This window comes from Catharus ustulatus, chromosome 38 (assembly GCF_009819885.2).
Source record: "Catharus ustulatus isolate bCatUst1 chromosome 38, bCatUst1.pri.v2, whole genome shotgun sequence".
Taxonomy (NCBI): Eukaryota; Metazoa; Chordata; class Aves; order Passeriformes; family Turdidae; genus Catharus; species Catharus ustulatus.
In genome coordinates, this window is record NC_046258.1 from 71,847 (window position 1) to 86,002 (window position 14,156).

General features: G+C 47.1%; 2 protein-coding genes across 6 annotated transcripts in view; both read right to left on the bottom strand.

The window, feature by feature from the left end:
* The window catches only part of LOC117009959 (importin-4-like), a 29,425-nt gene extending 23,597 nt beyond the window's left edge, over positions 1 to 5,828 (bottom strand). The window contains exons 1-5 of the mRNA XM_033084346.2: positions 5,291 to 5,828; positions 5,126 to 5,212; positions 4,215 to 4,282; positions 3,245 to 3,286; positions 2,148 to 2,271 (exon numbers count right to left, since the gene is read on the bottom strand). Of these exons, the coding sequence (XP_032940237.1) occupies positions 2,148 to 2,271; positions 3,245 to 3,286; positions 4,215 to 4,282; positions 5,126 to 5,212; positions 5,291 to 5,383 (414 nt within the window). The 5' untranslated portion in view covers positions 5,384 to 5,828. The remainder of the gene's footprint in view (positions 1 to 2,147; positions 2,272 to 3,244; positions 3,287 to 4,214; positions 4,283 to 5,125; positions 5,213 to 5,290) is intronic.
* Positions 5,829 to 6,004: 176 nt separating this feature from the next.
* Positions 6,005 to 13,701, bottom strand: LOC117009958 (NEDD8). 5 transcript variants are annotated; one of them, XM_033084341.1, is made up of 11 exons: positions 13,614 to 13,701; positions 12,836 to 13,034; positions 11,695 to 11,802; positions 10,739 to 10,840; positions 9,861 to 9,956; positions 8,366 to 8,465; positions 8,247 to 8,289; positions 8,112 to 8,167; positions 7,370 to 7,417; positions 6,502 to 6,584; positions 6,147 to 6,249 (listed from the first exon to the last, which is right to left on the bottom strand). In XM_033084341.1, exons 1-11 carry the CDS (start codon positions 13,631 to 13,633, stop codon positions 6,244 to 6,246), a joined length of 861 nt encoding a protein of 286 aa, XP_032940232.1. In that variant the 5' UTR covers positions 13,634 to 13,701; the 3' UTR covers positions 6,147 to 6,243. The 5 variants fall into 5 exon arrangements, with proteins under 5 accessions (XP_032940234.1, XP_032940235.1, XP_032940236.1 ...); XM_033084342.2 differs by lacking the exon at positions 10,739 to 10,840 and having other exon boundaries at positions 6,158 to 6,249; positions 13,614 to 13,699; XM_033084343.1 differs by lacking the exons at positions 11,695 to 11,802; positions 12,836 to 13,034 and having other exon boundaries at positions 6,005 to 6,249; positions 13,614 to 13,648.
* Between the last annotated feature and the right edge of the window lie 455 nt (positions 13,702 to 14,156).

Sequence of the window (14,156 nt, forward strand, 5' to 3'; positions counted from 1 at the left end):
ATTAAAATTTTGGATTAAAAAATTAAGAATTTGATTTAGGGGTTTTATGGGAATTTTTGTGATTTTTTAACGGAGTTTTTAGAATTTTTTTTGAGGTTTTTTTGAGATTTTTTTAGGATTTTTTTTGGATTTTTAAGGGTTTTAAAAGGATTTTATTCAGGATTTTTAGGAGATTTTTTGGGGATTTTTTTAGGATTTTTGGGGGATTTTTTTAAGGAATTTTTTTTATTAGTTTTTGAAGAATTTTTAGGATTTTTGGGATTTTTTTGAGATTTTTTGGGGATTTTTTGGGATTTTTTTGGGATTTTTTGGGGAATTTTTGGGAATTTTTTGAGATTTTTTGGGGATTTTTTTGGATTTTTTGGGGATTTTTTGGGAATTTTTTCAGGATTTTTTGGGGAATTTTTGGAGAATTTTTAGAGAATTTTTAGAATTTTTTTTGAGATTTTTTTGAGTTTTTTATTATTTTTAAAGATTTTAAAAGGATTTTATTCAGGATTTTTAGAAGATTTTTTGGGGATTTTTTGGGGATTTTTGGGGGATTTTTTGGGATTTTTTTTAGAATTTTGAGGGCAATTTTTAGGAATTTTTTGGGATTTTTTGGAGATTTTTTGGGGATTTTTTGGGAATTTTTAGGAGATTTTTTGGGGAATTTTTTGGGATTTTTGGGGATTTTTTTGGGATTTTTGGGGATTTTTTTGGGATTTTTTGGGGGAATTTTTGGAGAATTTTTAGAGAATTTTTAGAATTTTTTTGAGATTTTTTTAGGATTTTTTTTGGATTTTTAAGGGTTTTAAAAGGATTTTGTTCAGGATTTTTAGGGGATTTTTTGGGATTTATTTGAGAATTTTTTAACATTTTTTTAGGATTTTTGGGGGATTTTTTTAAAGATTTTTTTTTATTAGTTTTTGAAGAATTTTTAGAGAATTTTTAGAATTTTTTTGAGATTTTTTTAGGATTTTTTTTGGATTTTTAAGGGTTTTAAAAGGATTTTGTTCAGGATTTTTAGGGGATTTTTTGGGATTTATTTGAGAATTTTTTAACATTTTTTGGGGATTTTTTTTAGGATTTTTGGGGGATTTTTTGGGATTTTTTTGGGAATTTTTTGGGGATTTTTTGAGGAATTTTTGGGAAATTTTTTCGATTTTTTTGGGGATTTTTTGGCATTTTTTTAGAATTTTTAGGGGATTAGTTGGGAAATTTTTATGCAATTTTTAGGGATTTTTTCAGATTTTTTTGGGGATTTTTTTTTTATGGTTGGGAAATTATTTTGGATTTTTTTGGGGTTTTTTTGAGGATTTTTTTACTAATTTCTTGAAATCTTTCAGGTTTATTTTAAGTATTTTTGGGGATTTTTTTAGAATTTTTAAAAAGATTTTTTAAATTTTTTTCAGGATTTTTGGGGGGTTTAGGGGGATTTTTTTTGAGATTTTTTAGGATTTTTTTAAGGATTTTTTTCGATTTTTTTTGGGATTTTTGGGGGATTCTTAGGAATTTTTTGGGGATTTTTTGGGATTTTTTAAAATATTTTGGGGATTTTTTGGTAGGATTTTTTGTGAATTTTTTCAAAATTTTTAGGACTTTTTAAAGATTTTTTTTGAGAAATTTTTAGGATTTTTTAGGAAATATTTTGGGGCTATTTTGGGATTTTTTTTAGCATTTTTTTAGGACTTTTTTGGGGATTTTTTGGGGGGATTTTTTAGGGAATTTTTTAAGGATTTTTTTGGGGAATTTTTTGGAAATTTTTTTGAATTTTTCAAGTTTTTTTTTAATTTTTTTGGGGACTTTTTAGAAAATAATTTGTGGATATTTTGTGAATTTTTTTTAGAATTTTTTAGGGAATTTTTTAGGATTTTTTGGGGAATTTTTTGGAAATTTTTAAAAATTTTTTCAGATTTTTTTGAGGAATTTTTTTAGGATTTTTTAGGAAATATTTTCAGAATATTCTGGAATTTTTTTTTAGAATTTTTTTGAACAATTTTTGGAAATTTTTTTCCCATTTTCCCGCCATTTTTAATTTATTTCGCCAATTTCGCGTCGATTTCGCGTCAATTTCTCGTCAATTTCACCTCAAAAATTTTGATTTTTTTTCTTTTTCTGTCTAAAATTTCTGAAATTTCCCAAATTTTTATTTTTTCCCCCCTCACCTCCAGTTTTTGGGGCTCCCTCGTTGCCCCCTGGATCCATTTCCAAATCGGTTCCCGAAATTCGGGGCCCCCCTGGAGCAGCAGCCGGGCCTGGAGCAGCCCCAGGGACCCCCTGCAGGAGCCACTAAAATCAAAATAAAAATTAAAAATTTACAAAATTTACAAAACACAAAAATTCCCCAAATTTTGGGGTGAAATTCCCAATTTTCAGTAAAAAAATCCGATTTTTTTTGGCTAAAATTCGAATTTTTTAGTGAAAAAATTTGATTTTTTTGGTATTTTTTAAGGCCAAAAATTCTCATTTTTAACTCTAATTTTGGTTTTCCCAAAATTCCAAATTTTTCCCAAATTTTGGGGCCAAATTCTCCATTTTTATTCCAAAAATCTGAATTTTTTTCACTACAATTTGAAATTTTTAGTGAAAAAATCAAATTATTTTTGTCATTTTAGCCCTCAAATTTCCATTTTTAATTCAGATTTTAATTTCAAAAAATTCAAAATTTTCCTCAAATTTTAGGGACAAAATTTCTGATATTTAGGAAAAAAATTGAATTTTTTTTGGCCAAAATTTAAATTTTTTAGTGAAAAAAATCTGAATTTTTTTAGTATTTTTATTCCCAAAATTCTCATTTTTCATCCCAAAAAAATCCAATTTTCTTTCCCAAAATCCAAATTTTTTTCCCCAAAAATTATAATTTTTCCCCCAAAAATCCCAATAACATTTTCCCAAAATCCCCATTTTTAACCCCCAAAAAATCCAATTTTTTTTTCCCAAAATTCCAATTTCTCACCCCAAAAAATCCAATTCTTTTTTTCCCCAAAATCCAAATTTTTTACCCAAAATCCCCATTTTTAACCCCCAAAAAATCCAATTTTTTTTCCCCAAAATTCCAATTTTTCACCCCAAAAAATCCAATTTTTTCCCCAAAAAATTCTAATTTTTTTCCCCAAAATCCCAAATTTTTTCCCCAAAATTCCCAATTTTCCCCCCAAAAAATTCCCAAATTTTTCCCCCAATCCCCAACCCCTCCCCCCCCTCCCAGATCCCAAATGTTGGGTTGAATTTGGGGAATTCTGGGTAATTTTTGGGCACTCACTCCGTGTCGCGCTCCAGGGCCTCGACCACCAGCTGGGGGAGCCTGAAAGGGGCGGGGCCAGCGTCAGACCACGCCCACTTTACCATAAATGGACACAGCCACGCCCATATCACCATATATGGACATATACACTCCCATTTTACCATATATGGACATAACCAGGCCTATTTTACCATATATGGACAGGTCATGCGTGTTTTTACCATATATGGACACAGCCACACCCCTTTTATCACATATAGGCACAGCCACGCCCCTTTTACCATATATGGTCAATTTCTCATTTTTAAACCAAAAAAAAACCCCAAGCCACGCCCCCTTCTAGTCATTCTAATGGTGCTTAAGCCACACCCCTTTTCTCAAACCACACCCCTTCCAATTGGTTATAATTGGAATTAAACCACGCCCCCTTTTCTCCAAGCCACGCCCCTCCCATTGCTTCCAGTGGTGAATAAGCCCCGCCTCATTTTCCTAAGCCACGCCCCCTCCATTTGTTTCAATTGAGCCCAAGCCATGCCCCCTCCCATTAGGTCTAATGGTGATTAAACCACGCCCCTTTTTCCAAGCCACGCCCCTCCCATTGAGTCTAATGGTGCCCAAGCCACGCCCCCTCCCATTAGTTATAATGGTGATTAAGCCACGCCCCTTTTTCCAAGCCACGCCCCTTCCATTGATTCTAATGACGTTCAGGCCACGCCCCCTCCCATTGTTATAATGGCCCTTAAGCTCCGCCCCATTTCCCAAGCCACGCCCCCTCCATCTATTCTAATTTCATTGAACCCACGCCCCCTCCTATTGCTTATCATGGTGGTTAAGCCACGCCCCCTTTTCCTAAGCCACGCCCCTGCCATTAATTCTAATTGAGCTCAAGCCACACCCCCTCCCATTAGTTATAATGGTTAGGCCACGCCCTTTTCCCTCAAGCCACGCCCCCCGCATTGACTCCAATGGGTTCCTAGGCCCCGCCCACCTGTCAATCAAACCCGGGGGCAGTTTCCGGAGCCGCCTCCGCAGCAGCACGGCCGCCAAATTCCGAACCTGGGACACAAAAATCGGCAAAATTCACCCCAAAATCTGAGCTGGGAATCTTTAAAAATATCAAAATTCATCAGAGGGACACAAAATGGCCAAAATTCAGCCCAAAAATCCAGTTGGGAAATGCCAAAATTACCAAAAATCCCGAATTTTCCACCCAAAAATCCCCTCAGGAAGCCCCAAAAATCCCAAATTTTTCCCCAAAATTCCTCCCAAAATCCACTCAGAAAAACCCAAAAATCCCAAAATTCCCCCGAAAAAAAGACCCAAAATTCATCCAAAATCCAAAAAAATCCCCTCAGGAATTCCAAAATATTCCCCAAAATCCCAAAATTGTGCCAAAAGTCCCCTCAGAAACCCCCCAAAAAATCCCAAAAAATCCCCTAAAACTCCAAAAAAATCCCAAATTTCTCCCTAAAACCCAAAAAATCCCCTCAGGAACCCCCAAAATTTTCCTAAAATCCCCAAAATTTCCCAAAAATTCCACAAAAAAAACCCCAAAAAATCCCATATTTTTCCCAAAATTCCCTCAGACCCCCCCAAAAAAATCCCAAAAATTCCCCTAAAATTCAAAAAATCCCAAATTTTTCCCGAAATCCCCAAAATTCTCCTCAGGAACCCCCAAATTTCCCTCAAAATTGCAAAAAAAATCCCAAAAATCCCCTCAGAAACCCCCAAAAAAATCCCAAAACTCCCCCAAAATCCCCTCACAAACCCCCAAAAAATTTTAAAATTCCCCAAAAAACTCCAAATTTCTCCCTAAAACCCCAAAAATCCCCTCAGGACACCCCAAATTTCCCTCAAAATTCCAAAATTTTCCCAAAATCCCCAAATTTCCCCTCAGACCTGCGGCCTCTCCGCCTCCCTCAGCAGCACCGCGAGGCCTTCGAGCGTCCCGGGCTCCTCCAGAGCCTCCCTCAGCCGCGCCGTAGCCTGGAAAAAACTCCAAAATATTTAAAAACCCTCGAAAAACCCTAAAAAAATTTAAATTTTTTCCAAAATTCTCAATACCTGGCGAATCCCGGCGCTGTCGGGTTCCAGGAGCTCCGTGAGGAGCTGCTCCAACGCGGGTGCCGCCATCTTGAAAAGCGTGGGCGCCGCCATGTTGAAACCATAAAAAACCGGAAGTGAGGCGGAGCGCCGCCGGAAGTGGGCGGAGCTTAGAGGCGCGCTGGCCGCCCTGGAGGACTTCTCTATGGTTTTAAAGCGGCGATGGCGTTTGGAGTTAAACGCGGCGATTTTGGGGTGAAAAATGACGAATTTGGGCAAATATTGGGGCTAAAAAAGGTAAAATTTGGTGTGTGAGGCGGGAATTTGGCCGTTAAAAGCGAATTTTGGGGGTAAAGGAGTCAGTTTAAGGGTGTAAAGAGGATTTGTGGTGAAAAATGGGAATTTTTGGGCGAATTCGGCGGTTTTGGGGACAAAAGGAGAAACAGGGGTTAAAATTATAAAATTTTAAGGGTAGAACGGAGGATTTTGGGGCGGATTTGATGATTTTAGAGGATTGGGAAGCAAAGTTTTGGGGTGAAAAATGAGAATTTTGGGACAAAAATTCAATTCAAAGTCTTAAAAGGGCAACGCTGAAAGTGGGGCCCACAGCGGTCTTAAAGGGGCAATGCCGTTAAAAGAGCAACGCCGCCTTAAAAGGGCAATGCCAGAAAAAAAGTGTGGCCCACCCAAGTTTTTTCCCTTTTTATGGACAGGAAATGACGTCACGGACACGGCTATGACGTCACGAACGCGCTGCTGACGTCACCAGCGAACCTTTATTAAATAATAACGGATTCATGAGGAGGAATCAGGGTGGGGGGAGAAATGAATGGGTGGGTGTGGCTTAAAGAGGAAAGGGCGGGGCTTGCGGGTGGCCACGCCCACATCAGGGCCGGGCCACGCCCCCCCGCAGGGCCAGCACAAGATGGAGGACGGAGCCCCCCTGGATTTTGTAGTCGGCCGCCGTCTTCTCATCATTCCTGGGGGGAAAAGGGATAAACCACGCCCAATAAGACCACACCCAGTTAGGCCACACCCCCTCATAATCCTCCCTTAAACCACACCCACTTAGGCCACGCCCCCACCCGCCATTTTAACCCCAGTTCTCTTTATATCCCCCCAAAAATTTTCAATTTTTCACCCAAACCTCCCCCATTTTAACCCTCCACGTCAAGCCCCGCCCCCTTTAAGCCCCGCCCAGACGCGGCCACGCCCACTCAGGCCCCGCCTACATCTGCTTCCCGCTGTAGATCAGCCGCTGCTGCTGGGGGGGGATCCCCTCCTTCTCCTCCACGCGCTCCTTGATCCGCTCCACCTGCGCCAAAAATCACAGCTGGGCACAGCTGGGGAACACCTGGGCACAGCTGGAGCACATCTGGGCACATCTGGGCCGAGATCCGGCAGCTTTTCCCTCATGGGGGAACCGCGGTTTTGCGGGATGTGGGCGCCGCCATTTTGGGAATAAAAAGCGGAAGTGGGGCGGAGCGCCGCCGGAAGTGGGCGGGGCTTGAGGGCGCGCTGGGCTGCTTGGAGGACTCGTCTATGGTTACTGGGAGGACCTTGGGGGTACGGGAGGAGTTAAAGAGATTGGGATGGACTGGGATTAACTGGGAGGGACTGGGATGGACTTGGAGGGACTGGGAGGGAACTGGGATGAACTGGGAAGGACTGGGACGGACTCGGAGGGAACTGGGATGGACTGGGAGGGACTGGGAAGGACTGGGTGGGAACTGGGCCTTACTGGGATGCACTGGGAGGGGACTGGGATGAACTGGGAGGGCACTGGGAGGAACTGAGAGGGGACTGGGCCATACTGGGATGCACTGGGAGGGGACTGAGACACACTGGGATGCACTGGGAGGGGACTGGACCATACTGGGATGCACTGAGAGGGGACTGGGATGAACTGGGATGAACTGGGAGGGCACTGGGAGGGAACTGGACCATACTGGGATGCACTGGGAGGGGACTGGGATGAACTGGGAGGGCACTGGGAGGTTACTGGGCCATACTGGGAGACCCCCCCTCCCCCCCACCGCGCTCCTTACCGACCCCGAACCGCTCCGTACTGGTTTATACTGGTCCAAACTGGGAGCTCACCTTGTCCGTGGGCTCGATGTCGATCTCGATCTCCTTCCCCGTCAGCGTCTGCAGGGGGCGCCATCATCCCACAATGCACCGCGCGCGCCCCTCACGCTCCCCCCCGCCCCAAAATCCGCGTTTTTCACCCCAAATCCCTCCCGAGCCCTCCCCGCCACCCTCGGCCGAGCCGGGAAATGCCCGGGTTTGCCCAAAATCCGCGCTTTTCGCCCCAAAAAAACCTTGACTTTGATGAGCATCGTGGCGGCTGCGGCGCCTTCCGAGCCGCCGGGCGGAAGCGGAAGTGCAGGCCCCGCCCGCTGCGCGCTCAATGCCAGAAAACAAAATGGCGGGTAAAGCACTTCCGGTCTCTCGACCAATCACAGTGCTGCGCCCGCTTTATGCCCAAAGTAAAAATGGCGGAGCTTGTAGTTTTGAGAGAACTTCCGGTCTCCAAACGCGTCTCATTGGCTGCAGGCGCTGTCAATCAAAGCGGCTTCATCCCGCCTTTCCGGCCGCGCCATTTTGAACAGGAGAGGATGGAAAAAACCGCAAAAAAAATCCCAAAAATGCCTTTTTTAACCCCAAATTTTGCTGTTTAAACGATTGGTGACGTCACGCCAGCTGTCTCACGCGTCCCTAAGCGAATCTCGCCGCGCTTCACCCCAAAATTCCCTCCAAAAATTTCTATGGTTGTTCCAACCTCCCCCCGTTCAGAATGGTTCGCCCCAAGCTGAGGAGGGGGCGGAGCTTCCCTACTCACGGTAGGGGGAGAAGCGGAGTGGGCGGAGCCTGCGGCGGAGGGGGCGGTGCTTTGTCCTGATAGAATTAATTATTAAAATTAATTAGAAAATAATTAGAAAATTAATCAGAGGGAAATGTGGGTGTGGCTACTCACGGGGGCGTGGCTTTCCGAGCAGGAAGTGGGCGTGGTACAGGCTCTGTGGGCGGGGTTTAGCGTCATGAAACACCTAATTTGCATATTAAACAACCCCCACCCCTCCAAGCCCCGCCTACCTGGGTGGGCGTGGCCAACCTCCGACAAATAGAGGCGCAGGATGGGGAGGGGGCGTGGCTTCGTGCCCGGAGGGGCGTGGCTTCGGCAGAGCTGCTCCAACTCCATATAAGGAAAAAGGGGCGGGGTTTCAGGCAAGGGGCGGGACTTGGAGGGAAATTTGGGGGAAAATTTGGGGGAAAATTTGGAAATTTGGGGAATTTTTGGTGATTCTTGTAAATTTTGGGTGATTGTTCAAATATTTTGAGAAAATTTGGGGTGATGTTTTGGATTTTGTTAATTTTGGAGGTAATTTGGTGAATTTTGGGTGAATTTTTAGTCAATTTTGAATTAATTTCAGGGGTTTTTTTCAATTTTCACTGAATTTTGGGTGGTGAATTTTGGAGAAAATTAGGATGAAAATTTGGGGAATTTAGGGTCAATTTTGGGTGAATTTTCAGAAAAATTTGACTGAATTTTGGGTGATTTTTTTAAAATTTTGGGTGAATTTTGGATAAATTTTGGGTAATTTTTTAAAATTGTGGCTATTTTTTTTAATATTAATTTTGGGTGAATTTTGGGAAAAATTTGGCTGAATTCTGGGTGATTTTTTTTAATTTTGGGTGAATTTTGGTTGAATTTTGGCTGAATTTTGGGTGATTATTTTTTAATTTTTGCTGAATTTGGGGTGAAAGTTGGAAACATTTTTGACTGTATTTCGGTGATTTTTTTACATTTTGGGTGAATTTCAAGTGAATTTTGGGTGATTTTTGCAGAAATTTTGCATGAAAATTTAGAGAATTTAAGGTTAATTTTGGGAAAATTTTGGCTGAATTTTGGGTGAATTTCAACTGAATTTTAGGTGAATTTTGGATGATTTTTGATTAAATTTTGACTGAATTTTGGCTTATTTTTAATTTAATTTTGGATGAATTTTGGGTGAATTTTGGCTGAATTTCAGGTGATTTTTTTTTAAATTCTGGGTAAATTTTAGGTGAATTTTGGGAAAATTTTGGCTGAATTTTGGGTGATTTTTTAAAATTTTGGCTGAATTTCATGCGAATTTTGGATGAATTTTAGATGAATTATGGATGAATTTTTGATAGATTTTGGCTGAATTTTGGGTTTATTTTAATTTAATTTTGGGTAAATTTTGGGTGAATTTTGAATGAACTGGAGAAATTTTGAATGAAAATTTGAGGAATTTAAGGGCAATTTTTGCTGAATTTTGGCTGAATTTTGGGTAATTTTTTAAAAAATTTTGGGCAAATTTCACGTGAATTTTGGGTCAATTTTGGGTCAATTTTGGGTGATTTTTTTTAAAATTTTGTGTGAATTTTTGATGAATATTGGATCAATTTCAACCAATTTTTATCCAATTTTCGCTGCTTTTCCCCACCCCTTTACCCCATATAAGGCAAAATGGGCGTGGCTTATCCAAATAAGGCAAAACAGGCGTGGCTTATCCAAATAAGGCAAAATGGGCGTGGCTTGATGAGGCCACGCCCCCAGACTCACCTGGGCCAGGTCGGGGGGGGGCAGGGCGCTCTCCAGGCGGCGCAAAAATTCCAGAAAGAGATTCCGGAGAGAGTTCTGGAAACGGGGCCCGTACTCCTGGGGGGAACTGGGATCAACTGGGAGCGACTGGGAACAAACTGGGAGGGACTGGGATGGACTGGGAGGGAACTGGGATGGACTGGGAGGGAACTGGGAGGGACTGGGAGGGACTGGGATGGACTGGGAGGGACTGGGAGGGACTGGGAGGGACTGGGATGGACTGGGAACAAACTGGGAGGGACTGGGAGGGACTGGGAGGGACTGGGAGGGACTGGGAGAGACTGGGAGGGACTGGGAGGGACTGGGAGGGACTGGGAGGGACTGGGATGGAACTGGGAGGGACTGGGAGGGACTGGGATGGACTGGGAGGGACTGGGAGGGACTGGGAGGGACTGGGAGGGACTGGGAGAGAACTGGGAGGGACTGGGATGGACTGGGAGGGACTGGGAGGGACTGGGATGGACTGGGATGGACTGGGAGGGAACTGGGAGGGAACTGGGAGGGACTGGGAGGGACTGGGAGGGAACTGGGAGGGACTGGGAACAAACTGGGAGGGACTGGGATGGAACTGGGAGGGAACTGGGAGAGACTGGGAGGGAACTGGGAGGGAACTGGGATGGACTGGGAGTTACTGGGAAACAGATTTGGGGTTACTGGGATGAACTGGGATGGACTGGGAGTGGCCTTGGTGTTACTGGGATGGACTGGGAGGGAACTGGGAGGGAACTGGGAAGAGTTACTGGTTCATACTGGTCCATACTGGTCTATACTGGACCATACTGATTTATACTGGTTTATACTGGTTTGTACTGGTCCATACTGGTCCATACTGGTCTCACCTCCAGGAAGGCCTCCAGGCCCCGCCCACTTCCCAGAATTCCCAGCACCTGCTCCCGGAAGCTCTCCTCGGCCACGGCCACCAGGGGGCGCCCCTGCAGCGTCTGGGGGGCGGGGCCAGCTCAGGACACGCCCACATCGCCATATATGGGCATGGGGAGGCGGAGAATATCTCTGGCCACGCCCCCATATCCATATATGGATTATTTTGGATTGGCCATGCTCCCATTGCCATTTATGGGTATTGGAGGTGGGGTTTAGCTGTGGCCACGCCCCCTTCACCATATATGGATGGAGGCAGGTTAACCACGCCCCCATTGCCATATATGGGTATACAGAGAATGGGAGGGGCCTGGGTGAGGCCACGCCCCTCTGGGAAGGGTTAAAGGGGCCCAGTTCATCCCAGTTCATCCCAGTCCATCCCAGTATGGTCCCAGTTCATCCCAGTCCATCCCAGTATGGTCCCAGTTCATCCCAGTTCATCCCAGTATGGTCCCAGTTCATCCCAGTTCATCCCAGTCCATCCCAGTTAATCCCAGTCTATCCCAGTTCAATCCCAGTATGGTCCCAGTTCATCCCAGTCCGTCCCAGTTCATCCCAGTATGGCCCCAGTTCATCCCAGTTAATCCCAGTATGGCCCCAGTTCATCCCAGTATGGCCCCAGTTCATCCCAGTCCGTCCCAGTTTATCCCAGTATGGTCCCAGTTCATCACAGTCCATCCCAGTTCATCCCAGTATGGTCCCAGTTCATCCCAGTCCATCCCAGTTCATCCCAGTATGGTCCCAGTTCATCCCAGTTTGATCCCAGTTCATCCCAGTATGGTCCCAGTTCATCCCACTATGGTCCCAGTATGACCCCAGTTAATCCCAGTCCATCCCAGTTCATCCCAGTATGGTCCCAGTTCATCCCAGTTCCTCCCAGTCCCTCCCAGTTCCTCCCAGTCCCTGCCAGTCTCACCCCGAGGGCGTGGCCGCTCCCTGGCCCCGCCCCCTCGGGGAAGAGCCAATCCAGCGCGTCCAGCACGGCGGGGGCGGGGCCGAGCTCCTGCAGCAATGACGTCACCACCTGCGGGGGGAGGGGCCAGGATGGGGGCGGGGCTTGGGGTGGGCGTGGCCTAAAGTGCTTCTTTCCCATATAAGGACATGGGGATGGGGTTTGGAGTGGTGGGCGTGGCCTAAGCTATGAAATTAGTTGTGTGAGCGTGGTTTAGAGCAGTGGGCGTGGCTTGGAATGAAGGGGGCGTGGCCTGGAACAGCACTACTCAATGCCTGGTTAAAATGGGTGTGGCTTAGGATAGGGGGCGTGGTCTTTGCACACGGTGGGTGTGGCTTGATACAGAAATGGGTGTGGCTTCACAGAAGTGGGTGTGGCCTGCTGTGGTGGGTGTGGCCTGTTAGATTCTGGGCGTGGCCTCATTTGATGTGGGTGTGGTCTGGAGCAGAGAGGGCGTGGCCTCACAATGGTTGGGTGTGGCCTAAAACAAAGGGGGCGTGGTCTAAAATGAACTGGGCGTGGTCTCCAAGTGGGTGTGGTCTCACAAGAGTGGGTGTGGTCTGATCAAAGTGGGCGTGGCCACACAGAAAAGGGGGCGTGGATTGGGTACAGAAATTGGCGTGTCCTTAAAAGTGGGTGTGGCCTCATCACAAAAGTGGGTGTGGCCTAGAACAATATGGGCGTGGCCTCACAGTAACTGGGCGTGGTTTGCCAGAAAGGGGGCGTGGTCTGCCATGTATGGGGCGTGGCCTTTACAAAAATAGGTGTGGTCGGAAAGTGGGCGTGGTCTAACCCGGAGTGGGTGTGGCATGATAGGGTTATAAAAGGGGGCGTGTCTTGGCCAAAAGTGGGCGTGGCCTGGCACAAAGCGAGTGTGGTTTCACACAAAGTGGGTGTGGTCTCATAAAGTGGGCGTGGTCTAATACAAAGTGGGCGTGGCCTGACATGGCTACAACCTCAAAGGGGGCGTGTCCTGTCCCAAAGTGGGCGTGGCATCACATCAAGTGAATTTATCGTGACACAAAGTGGGCGTGCCCTGTTACAACAGGGGGCGTGGTTTCACAAAAAGCGGGCGTGGCCTGTCCCGCGGTGGGCGTGGCCTTACCTGTGCCCGGAGCCCCAGGCTGAGGCGGGCGCGGTGCCGGGGGCGGAGCAGCCCCGGGGCCCCTCCCCCCACGGCCTCCAGCAGGGCCAGGAGCCGCCCCCAGCCCCGCCCGTCCAGGCCACGCCCACCATGGGTCAGGCCACGCCCCCTGAGCGCCCACCAGGCCCCGGCCATGGCCAGGCGAAGGGAGGGGGAGGGGCTGGGGGGGGAGGGGGGGAGAGAAACCAGTACGGACCAGTTTAGACCAGTATGAACCAGTATGGAGCTGTGATGTCCCAGTTCATCCCAGTGACCTCCCAGTGCCACACCAGTTCATCCCAGTATAAACCAGTACACACCAGTAACATCCCAGTTCATCCCAGTGAGCTCCCAGTTCATCCCAGTACAAACCAGTATGGACCAGTAACCCCTCCAGTGCCTCCCAGTGCATTCCCAGTTCATCCCAGTATGGTCCAGTCAGCTCCCAGTTCATACCAGTATGGCCCAGTCACCTCCCAGTTCATCCCAGTGAGCCCCAGTCCCCTCCCAGTATAAACCAGTTCATCCCAGTTTCCTCCCAGTCCATCCCAGCCGCTCCCAGTTCACTCCCAGTCCATCCCAGTTTGTCCCAGTCCCCTCCCAGTTCATCCCAGTTCCTCCCAGTCGCTCCCAGTTAATCCCAGTCCATCCCAGTCGCTCCCAGTTCCCTCCCAGTTCACTCCCAGTCCCTCCCAGTCCATCCCAGTCCCTCCCAGTTTGATCCCAGTCCCTCCCAGTCCCTCCCAGCCCCTCCCCTCACCTGACGTCACTCCCCGCCATCCCCCGCCGTTTCCCCCGCTCCCCGTGACGTCACTTCCGCCGCGGCCGCGCCGTTTTTTCGGGACTCTCCGGTGGCGGCGGCTGCGGCGGCGCGCCGGAAGTGACGTCATCACAGCGCGCCCGCGCTCGCTTCTCATTGGTCCGCGCCTCAGCCAATCCCGACTCGGTTCCGCGCCGCCTTCCTATTGGTCCGCGCTTCAGCCAATCACAAGCAGCGCCCGCCCCCGCGCTCGTTTCCCATTGGTCCGCGCTTCAGCCAATCCCGAGCCGCTCCCTCCCAGGCCCCGCCCCACGAATGACGTCACTCGCTGGCGGTTTTTTAAATTGCGCTTTATTTGGGGGGGTAGAGTGACGTCATCCCGTGCGGTGACGTCATCGGGGTGAAGGAGAGGGGACTGGGGCGGTCCCAGTGCTCCCAGTATGGACCAGTATGGACCAGGGACCTCTCCCAGTGCTCCCAGTTCCCCTCCCAGTCCATCCCAGTTCCATCCCAGTCCATCCCAGTCTCTCCCAGTTCAGTCCC